Here is a 12,508-nt window from a genome sequence, read left to right as displayed (position 1 = left end):
AAGCAAATATATTATTTGCCTTTTCAATCTTTGTATAAGGTTATGAATTTTGACCTCCCTAAAAAATAAATAATTTTGTTTCATGTTGGTTAAATTCAACATTATGTGACATACAGTTCACCCAGAAAGCACAGTGCTCTGCTATTTCCACAGTTATCTGGCCACTATATATATATATATATATATATATATATATATATATATATATATATATATATGTCTTGCAGACTGAAAAACTCAGATATTGGGTAATAAATAAAAATTTCAGTGCATATTTGAGCTTAGAATAGCAGTCTTCCAGTTTATTTTAATCTTTGTTTAAATTCAGAGGTAACTGTTAAATGTGATGGATGTGTTAGAAACATTTTAAGCAATAAATTAAAAAAAAATATGTCAAACTATGGAAAGATCACGGATCTAATAAAATGGTGAGGTTCTCTGTGGAGTCTTAAAAAGCCTTTAATTGCACTAATTAATTGCTAAAACATAAGAATGAAGAAATACAATCAAGATACAATAGGCTACATGTTATGCCGTTTTGTCAAATTAAAAGGCAGAGTTTGTGGTCCTATAGTCATGGTTTTTCATTCAGAAGTGACCAGATAAACGAGATAAGCTGTTTTTTTTATGTTTGCTGATTTACTCAACAATCATCAGAATCGATGCCAGTGATTAAAATGTAAAGAGTCTCGTGGTAAACTTTATTTTGTGATGGAGAAACACTGATTAAACGAGCCAGCGTGATTAGATTGTTTTTATACATCACGCTACGTCTTACGTCATCACGTTGACCCCGAAGCGGAAGGAGACACGTGGGGTTGAAGTGGAGCTCAACGCATGTTGTTTTACTACGACACTAGTTCAGGTAACTTTAAGCCCTTTTACCAAATACTTCGTGATATTTCGAAACAGGTATGATTTCTTTGTGGTTCACGGCATTGTTTCGAATAAGTGTTAAGTTAATTTGACGAGTTTAAACTCTCTGACGACAAACTTCTTCAAACTAGCCGGTTAGCCTCGGTAGTCCGGCCAAACCGTCACAGGAGCTTCAGCAGTTAATCATTTCACAGGCAAACTTGCGGTTTGATAGGCTTTTCACAGCTTATCTGTGTTAACAAATGTAGATGTTATTAATGATTTCTTGCTGTTTCAGGATCAGAAGTGAACCCTCATCTTCCGCACCATGGCCGTTAGAGCATCATTTGAGAAAAACAACGAGATCGGCTGCTTCGCCAAACTCACCAACACGTACTGTTTAGTGGCGATCGGCGGCTCAGAGAACTTCTACAGGTAGGCTTTTACTAACATCTACGCATTAACTCAGGGTAGGCAGCCTTATAAGTTTGATACAGATGGTGTCTGTGTAGCATAGAAGCTACATTAGCCTCATGACCTGTCTGATGTCATCAAAGTGCAATCTCTGCCTTTATGTAACAAGAGGCGTGTCGGCTCTATGACTCAGGTCATCTTTGATCACAAAGTACATTTACATCCATCCTAAGGACATGAAACAGAGATCCTGTGGACCTATCGTATATTGTAGTCGTCAGAAGATGTTACGAGAAATGATTCATCATCTTCTTTATGTCACCACACAAACTTAACATTAAACATCAGTTTGTTCAATGGTTCACTGTTTTTATACTATCTACTCTTTGGAAAAGATTCTTCTCATAGAAATATAATGGTTCAAGCTAAATGATCCTCCTCTGATCTCAGAGAAAGGCTGCTTCAAATCAGCACACAGTTACCTGTTAAATTTTAATTGAACATTCAAATCCTAGCTTCTTGTAAGTTTCTTTCCATGAGGAAAACTTCAACACTGATCCCTCAACTGTGAAGTACTGGACACCCTGTGTGTGATTCATATTTTCTTCTAGTCATGTAAACTAACAGTGGATCACACACAAAAACAGAGAGCAATGTTTTACCCTGCCATCTCAGGTGTTGTACAATGCCACCATTCTTCCCCGTTTTTATAACAAAGCAGATGAGGTGTGTTATCTAACCTGGTGACGTCTACACAACATAAAACCAAGCAATCATTTCAAAAAGTAAGTAATAACTTATTCAAGACAAGATGAAGTCAAATGCCAACAGATACACTGCAAAAACTGAAATCTTATCAAGTGTTTTTGTCTTATTTTCAGTAGAAAATTCCTTTTAATACTCAAAATGAGCCAAATTCACATGACCAATCCAGGGAAATGTCTTTTTTTTTAAGTTATTTAAGGACAAAAATGAGGTCTGAATTGCTCGTAACCAGTAAAAAAATCTGCCAATGGAACAAGAGAAAAGTTACTTGTATTAAGACATTATTCTAGTCTCAAGGAAATTTCAAGCAATTTTTTCTTGTTCCATTGGCAGATTTTTTTTTTACTGTTTACAAGCGATTCAAACCTCATTTTTGTACTCTGATAACTTGAAACAAGACATTTTTCTGGATTGATAATTTGAAAGTGGCTCATATCAAGTATAATAAGACAATTTTTATTAAAAAAAGACAAAAACACTTAATAAGATTTCAGTTTTTTGCAGTGTAAATTTGATCTGGGGAGGACTGACCTATGCTGGATGGTCTGGAGGTTGTGTAGGGGCTCAGGAGGTCAGTTAGATATGAGGGAGCCTGGCCGTTCAGGGCTTTGATGATGAACAGCAGCACCTAAAATGAACTGGAAGCCAGAGGAGAGAAGCCAAGGTGTCTGATGTGATCCCTTTCCTTGGATCCAGTCAGAAGCCTGACTGCTGTGTTTTGAACCATTTGCAGGCAATGCCGACTGACTGATACCAGTATACAAGGAGTTGCAATAGTCAAGTAGAAGAGATAAAAACATGAATTACTTTTTTCAAGTCCTAAAAATGAAGTATGGGTTGTAACTTTCTTACATTATTTTGGGAGAGGGGACAGGACAGCAGATGGTGTCACAAACAGAGAAAAGAGAGCAAGGGATCCCATGCAGCAACAGGGAGAAGGCGCCGTTAACTGAACCAAGGCCAGGGGTGTCAAGATCATTTTCACCGAGGGCGAAATCAGGAAAATGGTTGCCCTCAAAGGGCCAGATGTAACTGTAAGAAAGTTTAAAATGTAACTAGATGTAATGTAGAATAAATGCAACTGCTGCACCTGCTGAAAAAGACTTTGCAGCAAGGGCAGTTACTTCAGCCACAATAAAGCTAGGTTTTATCAAATTGTTTTTGGTTGTGGCTTTCTTGAACACATCCTGCTGCAAATGCAGTTTTCATTTTACATCTTGCTCTATTTGTTGTTTTTCTTGAATGCTCACTTTGGCATACTTATCTCTGTGTTTGGTGTCAAAATACAGATGTAGATTGTACTCTTTGACAACTGCCACAGCCTCATAACACAAAAAAGACATACCATTTTTTCTCTTCCGGGACATTTTGGGATCATTGTTTTATTTCTCAATTCCACTAGTTCAGAAAACTGCATTGATGTGAGAAAACTGGGGTCTAGTGGCAAGATGCTGTCACTTTGTAACATGATCAGTAGGTATCATGGGAAAGGTAGTTTATCGGTCAATGCACCCTATTATCAGACCTTTTAAGCTCTCACAGGCCACATAAAATGGTGTGGCGGGTCACATTTGGCCTTGAGTTTGACACATGTGACCCAAGTAGTCAAGGGGGCTGGGCCTCTGACTAATTTACCCACCTGTCTGCACAGTCTAAAGCATTAAATCTGTCAGTCAGTGCTCTTTTACTAAACTGAAAAAAATACACATCAGCAATACACTTCATATCAATCTGCCAGATTCACCACAAAGGCTGGATTTTATTTGTAGTCCTAAAACAGCCTAGTTACAAGACACATCACTGTTTTTATACAAAATGAACACATTTTTGATATCGCAAAGAACAGACCCACATACTGTAGGTTGCTAGATGAGCCAATAGGCCCTCGGGAATAGGCATCAGAAGATGAAAAACACCCTTTAGGCGTGACAATATAAATTATTTGATTTCGGTTAGTGTTGCAGGTTTTGAGCTGCTGTCAGACTGAATGGTTTTTAAAAACCTGGTAACTTAAAGTCAACCTTCATACATTCAGAGGTTGGACATGAATTAATAAATTTAATTAATGAGTCATTCTGTCTTTAAATTTAGCGTTGCAAATGATCTGTCCTTTTTAACGATGTGATCATTATGATTTCATGTTCCAGTTTTTTGTCTTTTGGCCGAGTGTTTCATCGACAGCTGGTTCAGACAGAACACTCAGTCCAGTTTAAGTGTCTTTGGTTCCCGTGCAGAGCTGGAATAATTAACAGCCTGTTGTTTGTGTCCCTGCAGTGTGTTTGAAGGAGAATTGTCTGAAACCATCCCAGTGGTTCACGCTTCCATCGCAAGCCTTCGCATCATCGGGAGGATGTCTGTGGGTGGGTTATGATTCCTAACACACACACACACACACACACACACACACACACATGCACAAACACACACCTGGTCTGTTTCCTCCTTCAGTCAGACTTTGTTAATCCTTTTAACACATCAGTCCTCAACAGCAACACTTCTCATTCACACCTGAATCTTGATTACTTTCCTGTTTTTGGCCTGTTTTAAGATCTTTGTTGAAAATTTTACCAACTCACGTATCAACACATCAGGCCAGGCAGATGAATATTTAAAAACTATCACAGTTATAAAGAAAGGTAGAGTTGTCTGATCAGTCTCTTTGGGTTTCTCATGAGTTTTTCACTTAACTTAGACTAAAAACTCTTTTGTAGTCCATATTAATCCAAACCTAAACTCAGTGGAGAATAAAAACAAAATACCAAATCTCAAGAGCAGTTAAAGACTGTTTGTTTTTCGTTTGTTTCAGGAAACCGTCACGGCCTCTTGTTGCCAAACAGCACGACAGACCAGGAGCTGCAGCACATCAGAAACTGTCTGCCAGACGCCGTGAGGATCCAGAGAGTGGAGGAGAGGCTGTCTGCCCTCGGTAACGTTATCGCCTGCAACGACTACGTAGCACTGGTCCACCCCGACCTTGACAGGGTGAGACTGAAACACACACAGACATTTCACAAACATTACAATCATGCTCCTGATGTAATGTCTTCATTCAGCCGCAACTTCTCCTGAAAAATTTTGTTGTTAGAGAATCCATTTTCCAGTCAGTGTTCAGGTAAAACTTATTGAAAAAGTCCTCTTCTTTAACACCAACTTGTTGTTCTGTCTAACTTGACGTCTTTTCAGGCTCCAGAGAATTTTTGGATCAGCTTTTTCTCACATAACCCATGCCTTCTTTTCTCTACCTCTGCTTCAGGAGACAGAGGAGATCCTCGCAGACACCCTGAAGGTAGAGGTCTTCCGTCAGACAATAGCAGAGCAGGTCCTGGTCGGCTCTTACTGCACGTTCAGTAACCAGGGAGGTCTCGTTCACCCAAAGGTGTCCATAGAGGACCAGGACGAGCTGTCGTCTCTGCTGCAGGTCCCTCTCGTGGTGAGTGCTGAGTGAAAGGGCAGAGTCTCTACATTTTTATGGTCTCAGAGACATCCCACTTCTCTGAGAGCTCAGTCAATTATCAGACCTGTGCTGTGATTTTATTATCTCTTATAAATGCTGAAGCAATGAAAGTGTATAAAACGTGAGACGTTTCATCTCAGATGGTAAAAGAGGATGAAGGTTCATGCTGACACTAGGAGTAAAATGAAATATTAAACCATCAACCAGATCACTTCTCATGGGTCAGTGGATCTCCCATGAAAGAGCTTTTATCTGTTAATTCCAGGGCAGCAGTTCTTGTTGCCTTTGTTAGATTTGGCTGTTTGAAACTTAACTCATCTTTATTATGTCTAATTTATTTATTTTGCCACAAATCTCAAAACATTTGAGAGATGTGAAAGCACTCAGAGGTTTCTTAAGATCCCACAAACTTGGATACCCTTCAAACCCAAGAACTGAACAAAATAGTTTTTTGAAGCTAATTTTCTACCTGTTTGTTCTCTCCTGTTCGAGGAAACTGTAGTTGTAACTTAAATCACCCGGTTCTGTACAGTGAATGAAAATTTAGGTATGAAAAATAATATTTGTTTAATTTTCAATTTCAATTTATGTTGCAGTTAAGTTAATCCACCCAAGAAGTTTACAGATGTTTACAAAGTTGGAAAAGCATTAAAGTTACCAAAACATAATTCCCATCCTGTTATTAATGAACAGAGAGTGTTAAAATAATACTGGGATCAGAGTGGACCATTATCTGCAGAAGCTGAAAACCAGGGCTTTGTATTTATCGGGACTTAAAAAGTTGGTAAGGTGCATCCCTGCTGTAAAGGTCAGAGTCTACCCTTACAAAGAATGAATTTAAATAAACAATAGAACAATAGTTTGCTTTTAATACTCGTTTGCTGGATAGTCTCTTAAATCCTCAAAGATGATATGGTATCTGCTGTTGTGGTCATTCCCTGTTCATGCCAAAGACTACCATTCATTTTCCAGAAAAAAAAGTCATTGAACAGAACAAAGATAATTGATTGTAGATTGGTCCACCTGACAAAAGGCAAAGATCCCACCCCCAATCCTTCTTTGTTGGAACTTGATGGCCTGGTAGGATTCAGCTCGTCCTCTGTGGATCAGCAGATAAAACTGGACGTGGTGCTTTGCAACCATTCAAAAGTTTGTTGGCATTTAAAAATGAAGACCCAAAACTGCTCGAGTCATTCCTAATGAATTTTTGTGGCATGATGACGTTGCTCTTTTGTGGCGCTTTCCTGTTGAAAAACAAACTGACCCTCAGGTTGAACCAACCCTGAACCAGCACCAGGACCACTCAAGATGAAAATGGGGTTGAAACAGAAAGAGGAAGAAGTATTTTATCAGGAAATGAAATGATTTGGTCTGTGCTGATAAAACTGATCTTCTGTTCAGGCAGGTACAGTGAACCGGGGCAGTGAGGTCATCGCAGCGGGGATGGTGGTCAATGACTGGTGTGCGTTCTGCGGCCTGGACACAACCAGCACAGAGCTGTCAGTCATCGAGAGCATCTTCAGACTGAGCGACGCAGCACAGCCCTCCGCCATCGCCACCAGCATGAGGGACTCGCTGATCGACAGGTGGTCCTCACTCACACACACATTTCAATATCCCACTCTTTTTATTTGTCTAAACTTTCCCATCATTCCTTTTTTTTTTTTGCACCCGACATGAGAGATTGAGCCTGATCACGTTTGACACATCTGGCTTGAGAGTTTCAGGATAGAAACCCCAAAATACAGTAAAAACACTCAGATCATGTTTGACCCACATCTGATTGGTTTTCTTCTTCACACACACACAGAAATTCTTGTAGCGCCTAAATCTTCATACACTGACTCATTTACACTCATTACACACACTCAGACGCTGTTTTATATTAACATGTTTGATGTTTTTTTTTTAACAGCCTATAAAGGTGTCTTTGTGCTTCTCACACTCACAAATACCCACTCACAGACACACACACACACAGGCTACCATCTCTCCACTTGCAGCCAACTTTCACGTTTTTCTTTGAATCACTCATTAATGTTACGTCACTCTGGACTTTGAGTGGAGCGCTGGTTTGATGTTCACATAAATTTCAGGTTGATATTTTGAGCAGCTTTTTATCAGAGAGGGAAGGTGTTGTCTGGAGTTGAATAATTAGCAGATCAGTGACCTCATTGAGTCAAACAGCACAGATGGTACAGTTACAGTTGGATGGCAGGAAGGTGGAAAGAGGTCAGGTTATAACAGGTTTTGTCCAGGTTTTTGAATAATACCATTGCTGTAAAGGCCCTATGAGGATTTTCGAAGTGATCTTGGAATAGTCTAACTTTTATATATATGCCTACTCATAATCCACAATTTAAAATGAGACAATTGGCAACAAGATTGTTTGTTTCGAAATACTATATCTCAGTATCTGTAGTCAGGTCAGATTTTCCAGAGAGAACAGGAATCCATTTTAAGGCCCATGATAACACTGCATAGGTAGGCAAAGCTTAGCACTCAGAAGCAAACTTAGGATTCTTTCAATAAAATAAAGAGTGTTAAGTGTAAGTTAAGTTAGCTCTGCTCAATGAGGTCAGAGTTGGTAGATAAGCACTGGTAGGACATAAACACGTCTGCTCACCTTCTGGACACTAAACTATATTACAAAGTTCAATTGTTTTCAGGTATTGAATAATTACACTAGGTAACCATAAAGAAATACAATATATTGTTGCTTTGCATCCTGGGAAAAGTTGTCTCGAACAAAGAAAAGTAGTGTTGAAAAGATCTTCTCTCCATTCATTTGATGCTGTAACAACTGTATGCCCTATAAAGAGCCATGTCCTTACATAGTGCTGTGTCCCAAATGGTGTACTTTTGTCAGTACACTTATATGGTTATATGGTGTGGACTGTGTACACTCTGCATTTACTAGAACATTGCACAAAATCTTACGGGGTAGTGTTGTCCTCGATCAAACACTTCAGCTTCAAACTTACCAGAAACTACGATTGCATATCACAATCGTTCACAGGTGTTCTTCTCTTATTCATTGGTTGCATCCATCATCCATTGTTTGATCCGTTCCTGCTCCTTCCTCTACGTAGCCAATATGGTGACCATTGAGTTTCAAGAGTGTCCAGTGTTCCTCACTCTACTTTTTGACCGTTTTTGGTGCATTAGCCAAGAAATCAAAGTGCACTGTGTTTTTCCATACTGTCAGTGTGAGTGCACTCAGTCACTCAAAATGGGAAGTGTAAGTGCAGAAGTTTGGGATTTGGGACACAGCATGAATCTTTATCCCAGTAAAACACTAATCTGGCCACAGGTGTCACTGCAATCAACACTAGATAAATAGTTCTCACAAAGCCTTTAAACTTACTTTGATCCCGTTTCTTGAAGTTCTTATTTAAAGGGGACATATCATGCTGATCTGCGATTTAATACTTGCATATAAAATAATGAAGTTGAAAACAAGACCGTACACCCCCTGAATTTTCAAAAAGTGAGATATTGTATTTTTTCTGATATCCTAGAACAAGATTTGATGCCTCTGAAAATAGGTCATTGACATTTGGCTTCGAGATTTCGACCGTCGTGACGACACACAAGGATCCTTTCTTTTTATTCGATTAATCTGTTAAAGCAGCTCCTCCTCTGTGATGTCAGTTAGTCACACAACCGCCACCAAGGGATACACCCACCAAGAGCTGAGTATAAACGTATAAACTATACATGTTACAGTACCAGTTTGACTCACCACACTGAAGCGTCCTGAGATGATCTGTGTCGAGGTGGACTTTCTTCCTCCTGAGCTGCAGAACCGTCCGGGTCTGACTCGGGGTCCAATACAAAAGGTCGTATCCTACACTCTGCCATTTTATTAGTGCTATCAATGCCTCACGGTGAAGTTTTGGCAAACAGCAAACTCGTTCGGTCTGCCCCATTCAGTGTGGCGATTTTGTAAATACTGCCATGCTGCAAAAACCGCCCCCTGGCTCTACCCCCTCCGCCCCTCTGATAGAACTGACCAATCAGAGCACAAAGGGCTGTGACGTTGCGAGGTTATTGGAGGTCATTCTCGAAACGGAGCGTTTTAACGAGATCTTCAGAATGGCCTAAAATGAGGATATTGAGAACGCTATTGTGAGGCAATGAAGGAACTAAATGACTTGTACTGAGGGCAGAAATGCTTTACAGGCATCCTAGTCTGGCATAGTGAAAAGGAGAAACAAGCATGATATGTCCCCTCTAACTTTATATTCTTAAAAACTTAACCTAACCTCAGGCTTTTTGTTTCTGCTTTACTTAAGGTAACCATAATTGCCTTCCTTGGTTTTGTGCACACTTGTGAAGTATATCCATTTGGTGTCATATTCTGCAGCATTCAGCTCCTGACAGTCCCTATTTGGAAACCAAACTTGCATTAACTCCTGTCTCTCTTGAGTGCAAATACAACATTATCTGCTAACAAATGTTGACTCTTTCTGAAATGAACCTGAATCAGGTTCGTCTGACCTCCTGTACAGTCACTTGGTCGCTGGTTTTGGTTGAATAGAGTGTCATTACCCAGCTTACGAGACATGGGAAAAGACAAGAGCTTAATTCTCAAACTCTGTCAGTAATTTATAAAAAGCTAAGTAGAATAGTTATGAGGAATGTTCAGTCTGTAATGTCATGTGGGTGGCTGAACATGATGGAGCGACAGGTGTTGAAGAGTGCACTAATACAAATGTTAAACTAAAGAACTGTGTGAGCTGCTGTGAAGACAGAGGTAGCAGGAAGTCAGATTTTTTGTCAGGTCCAGAAATTTGAAAGAATACAACGTACGAGCAGTCAGAGATAATGTAAATTAGCTCAGCCACCAGCGTATAAAAGACAAGCCAAGGCTGTCAAAAGAGTTTGAGGAGTTGTGCCTTAGAGCTTCCTGCCTGTGACACCTTCAGCTTCACATCTCCAGAGGCTCAAAGAAAACTTTTAAAAGAAAAAGTTCATCCCTCAGGGTTTATCTCTCCTTAATGTTCATCCTGAGACAAAGAAGCAGTGAGCCGTTTAATGTGATTTCCTCTCCTTTAACCCTCTCCTCTCCTTTGTTCTGTTTCCATCAGCATGGCATAAGCTGTCTTCAGTTTCCTGCCATCAAAGACCTCTGCTGCCGATCACCTCGTCTCAAACATGAAGTCAGCAAGCTGCTGGACCTACGTTTTCTGAACTTCAACACCTCCTTCCCTCTCACCTGCAGCCTCAGCACTCTGATCAGTTTAAACCTTTTTAGCATTTGATTCAATCTTTTCTAAACCTGTCCCCTGGTTACCTCAGTTCTTCTTCAAATCAAATTCCTGTCAGTCAGTCGCTTTAGGGGGAGAAATCCCAGCAGCCACCCATCCATTAACCTTTTATTGACAACAGCCAGAGGAGAGAATATCGTAAAGTTTCTCAGAGGAGACTTGAAATGGTTAACAAGAAGACAGTCAGCGGTGCAGAAAAGAAAGCTGACTGAAAAGCTGAGAAATTTTATATTTCAGCCTTTGATCCTCTTGTGAATGTTTTTTGAAGTTGACAGGTAGATTTAACATCTCTTCCACTGTGGAGGAGTTAAAAACTAGTCCGAGATTTTCTAATTTGTATTTGTTTCTGTATCATTAAAAAGTCTCTCTTTGGTTGAAGTTTATTTGTAACCCTGAAAGGATGTTTCAGTAAAATTACCACCTCATGAGATTCCTGGCAAAAAATCAAAATGTAAAGCCACAAAATCCTCTCAATAAAGGAATACTCCTGTGTTTTTAAATCTGGGAATCTAATTTTAAATGTTTTCTCTTAAAATCTTAGCTGGAGGCCATGAAACAGGTTGAAAATCCACCCAGATTATCAGCGTGTGTCCACTGAAAAGTTTTTTTGTTTTGTTTTATATTAATTTACTTTATTTAACTGCGAAAGATTTTACATTGCAAAACATAAGTTGCTGACCTACTGCGGCTTCATCTTTTTTTTTTTAAATCATTTTTGGTGCGTTACATTCGGAACCTCACAGTTGTGTGTATGAGTCCTAACGCGCACACACACACCAAAAAAAAAAAAAAAAGATAAACTCATTAAAAGCCTGGCTTTGAAGGGGGGCATTTAAAGTAGGTTTCTGATTATAAAAAAGGTCTTGAAGGAAAAAGTGCTTTCAAGGATGCACAGATAGTTAAAGTGAGCTTAAAATAATTTGTGGCTGATTTTTGTTGCTCCATCTTCTTCAAATGTCTCCAGGACATGTCACACAAACCACATGTGGCTGAAGTTCCCCAAAGCTGACATGGAGCTCTCACACTCCTAACTTTTCCTCTCACATTCAACCATGAAAACAGGAAGTTTGACCACCAGGTGAAGTTTGACCATTGAAAATCCTCTGTAAATCATCAGTTTATTGTCAGAGCTTGCCAGCATTACACTGATGTGATATGCCCAATAAACATCAGTGTATGGCACATTTATGGACAGAGCTTATTTGTGGTGCATTCCTACTTTTTACATGTATCCATAGATGTAAAGATATGTCCCAGGTTAATAAATGCAGGAGTTTCCCTCATGTTTAAAAGTTAAAGTGCTGAAAACATGGAAAGACTTGATGCACTGTAAGTGAAGTAGTGAAGTGAGACAGTACAACATGCAGTAAGATTTATGCACGTGCAGTGTGTTCATGGACTGACTCCACCACCTGTAGAGATGAATTTAAGCAGAGTTTAGTGACACAAAGAGGATTCAGACACAAACCTCACTGTGATCATTTCTGTCACAAACCACTGCCTGCCTGATCAACTCCAAGCATAGATCACTATTCTTAACAATCAAAACATCTCTTCTGTATTGTAAAATAAAATAAATCACCCTCTTTTTATCTGCTCTGTGTCTTCTTCAGATTGTCATAACGGTCTACGATTATTCCAACTGGGAAGTGTTTTTTGTGTGTGCGTGTGCGTGTGCGTGTGCGTGTGCGTGTGTGTGTGCGTGTGTGTGTGTGTGTGTGTGATTATAGCATGAAAGTGCAGAACA

The 12,508-nt window shown here is 39.5% G+C and overlaps 1 protein-coding gene across 2 annotated transcripts; it reads left to right on the top strand.

The window, feature by feature from the left end:
- Nucleotides 1-767: 767 nt before the first annotated feature.
- eif6 (eukaryotic translation initiation factor 6) lies at nt 768-11,439 on the top strand. Of its 2 annotated transcripts, none has more exons than XM_074681134.1 (7): nt 768-865; nt 1,154-1,290; nt 4,309-4,394; nt 4,841-5,016; nt 5,288-5,464; nt 6,890-7,074; nt 10,582-11,438. In XM_074681134.1, the coding sequence occupies exons 2-7, from the start codon at nt 1,184-1,186 to the stop codon at nt 10,589-10,591; spliced, it is 741 nt and encodes a 246-aa protein (XP_074537235.1). In that variant the 5' UTR covers nt 768-865; nt 1,154-1,183; the 3' UTR covers nt 10,592-11,438. The 2 variants fall into 2 exon arrangements, with proteins under 2 accessions (XP_074537235.1, XP_074537244.1); XM_074681143.1 differs by having other exon boundaries at nt 783-912; nt 10,582-11,439.
- Nucleotides 11,440-12,508: the final 1,069 nt, after the last annotated feature.

This window comes from Halichoeres trimaculatus, unplaced genomic scaffold, assembly GCF_033239565.1.
Source record: "Halichoeres trimaculatus isolate MK-OKI-2021-1 unplaced genomic scaffold, fHalTri1.1 fHalTri1_scaffold_1, whole genome shotgun sequence".
Lineage (NCBI taxonomy): Eukaryota > Metazoa > Chordata > Actinopteri > Labriformes > Labridae > Halichoeres > Halichoeres trimaculatus.
The sequence above is the reverse complement of the archived record's forward strand: the minus strand, read 5'-3'. Positions and strand labels throughout refer to the sequence as shown.

What these genes read in the sequence shown, in the direction of transcription:
- eif6 (XM_074681143.1), top strand. Translation starts at nt 1,184, where the DNA reads ATGGCCGTTAGAGCATCATTTGAGAAAAACAACGAGATCGGCTGCTTC. An exon ending in GGCTCAGAGAACTTCTACAG is followed by an intron (nt 1,291 to 4,308) that starts GTAGGCTTTTAC and finishes GTGTCCCTGCAG; the next exon opens with TGTGTTTGAAGGAGAATTGT. An exon ending in CATCGGGAGGATGTCTGTGG is followed by an intron (nt 4,395 to 4,840) that starts GTGGGTTATGAT and finishes CGTTTGTTTCAG; the next exon opens with GAAACCGTCACGGCCTCTTG.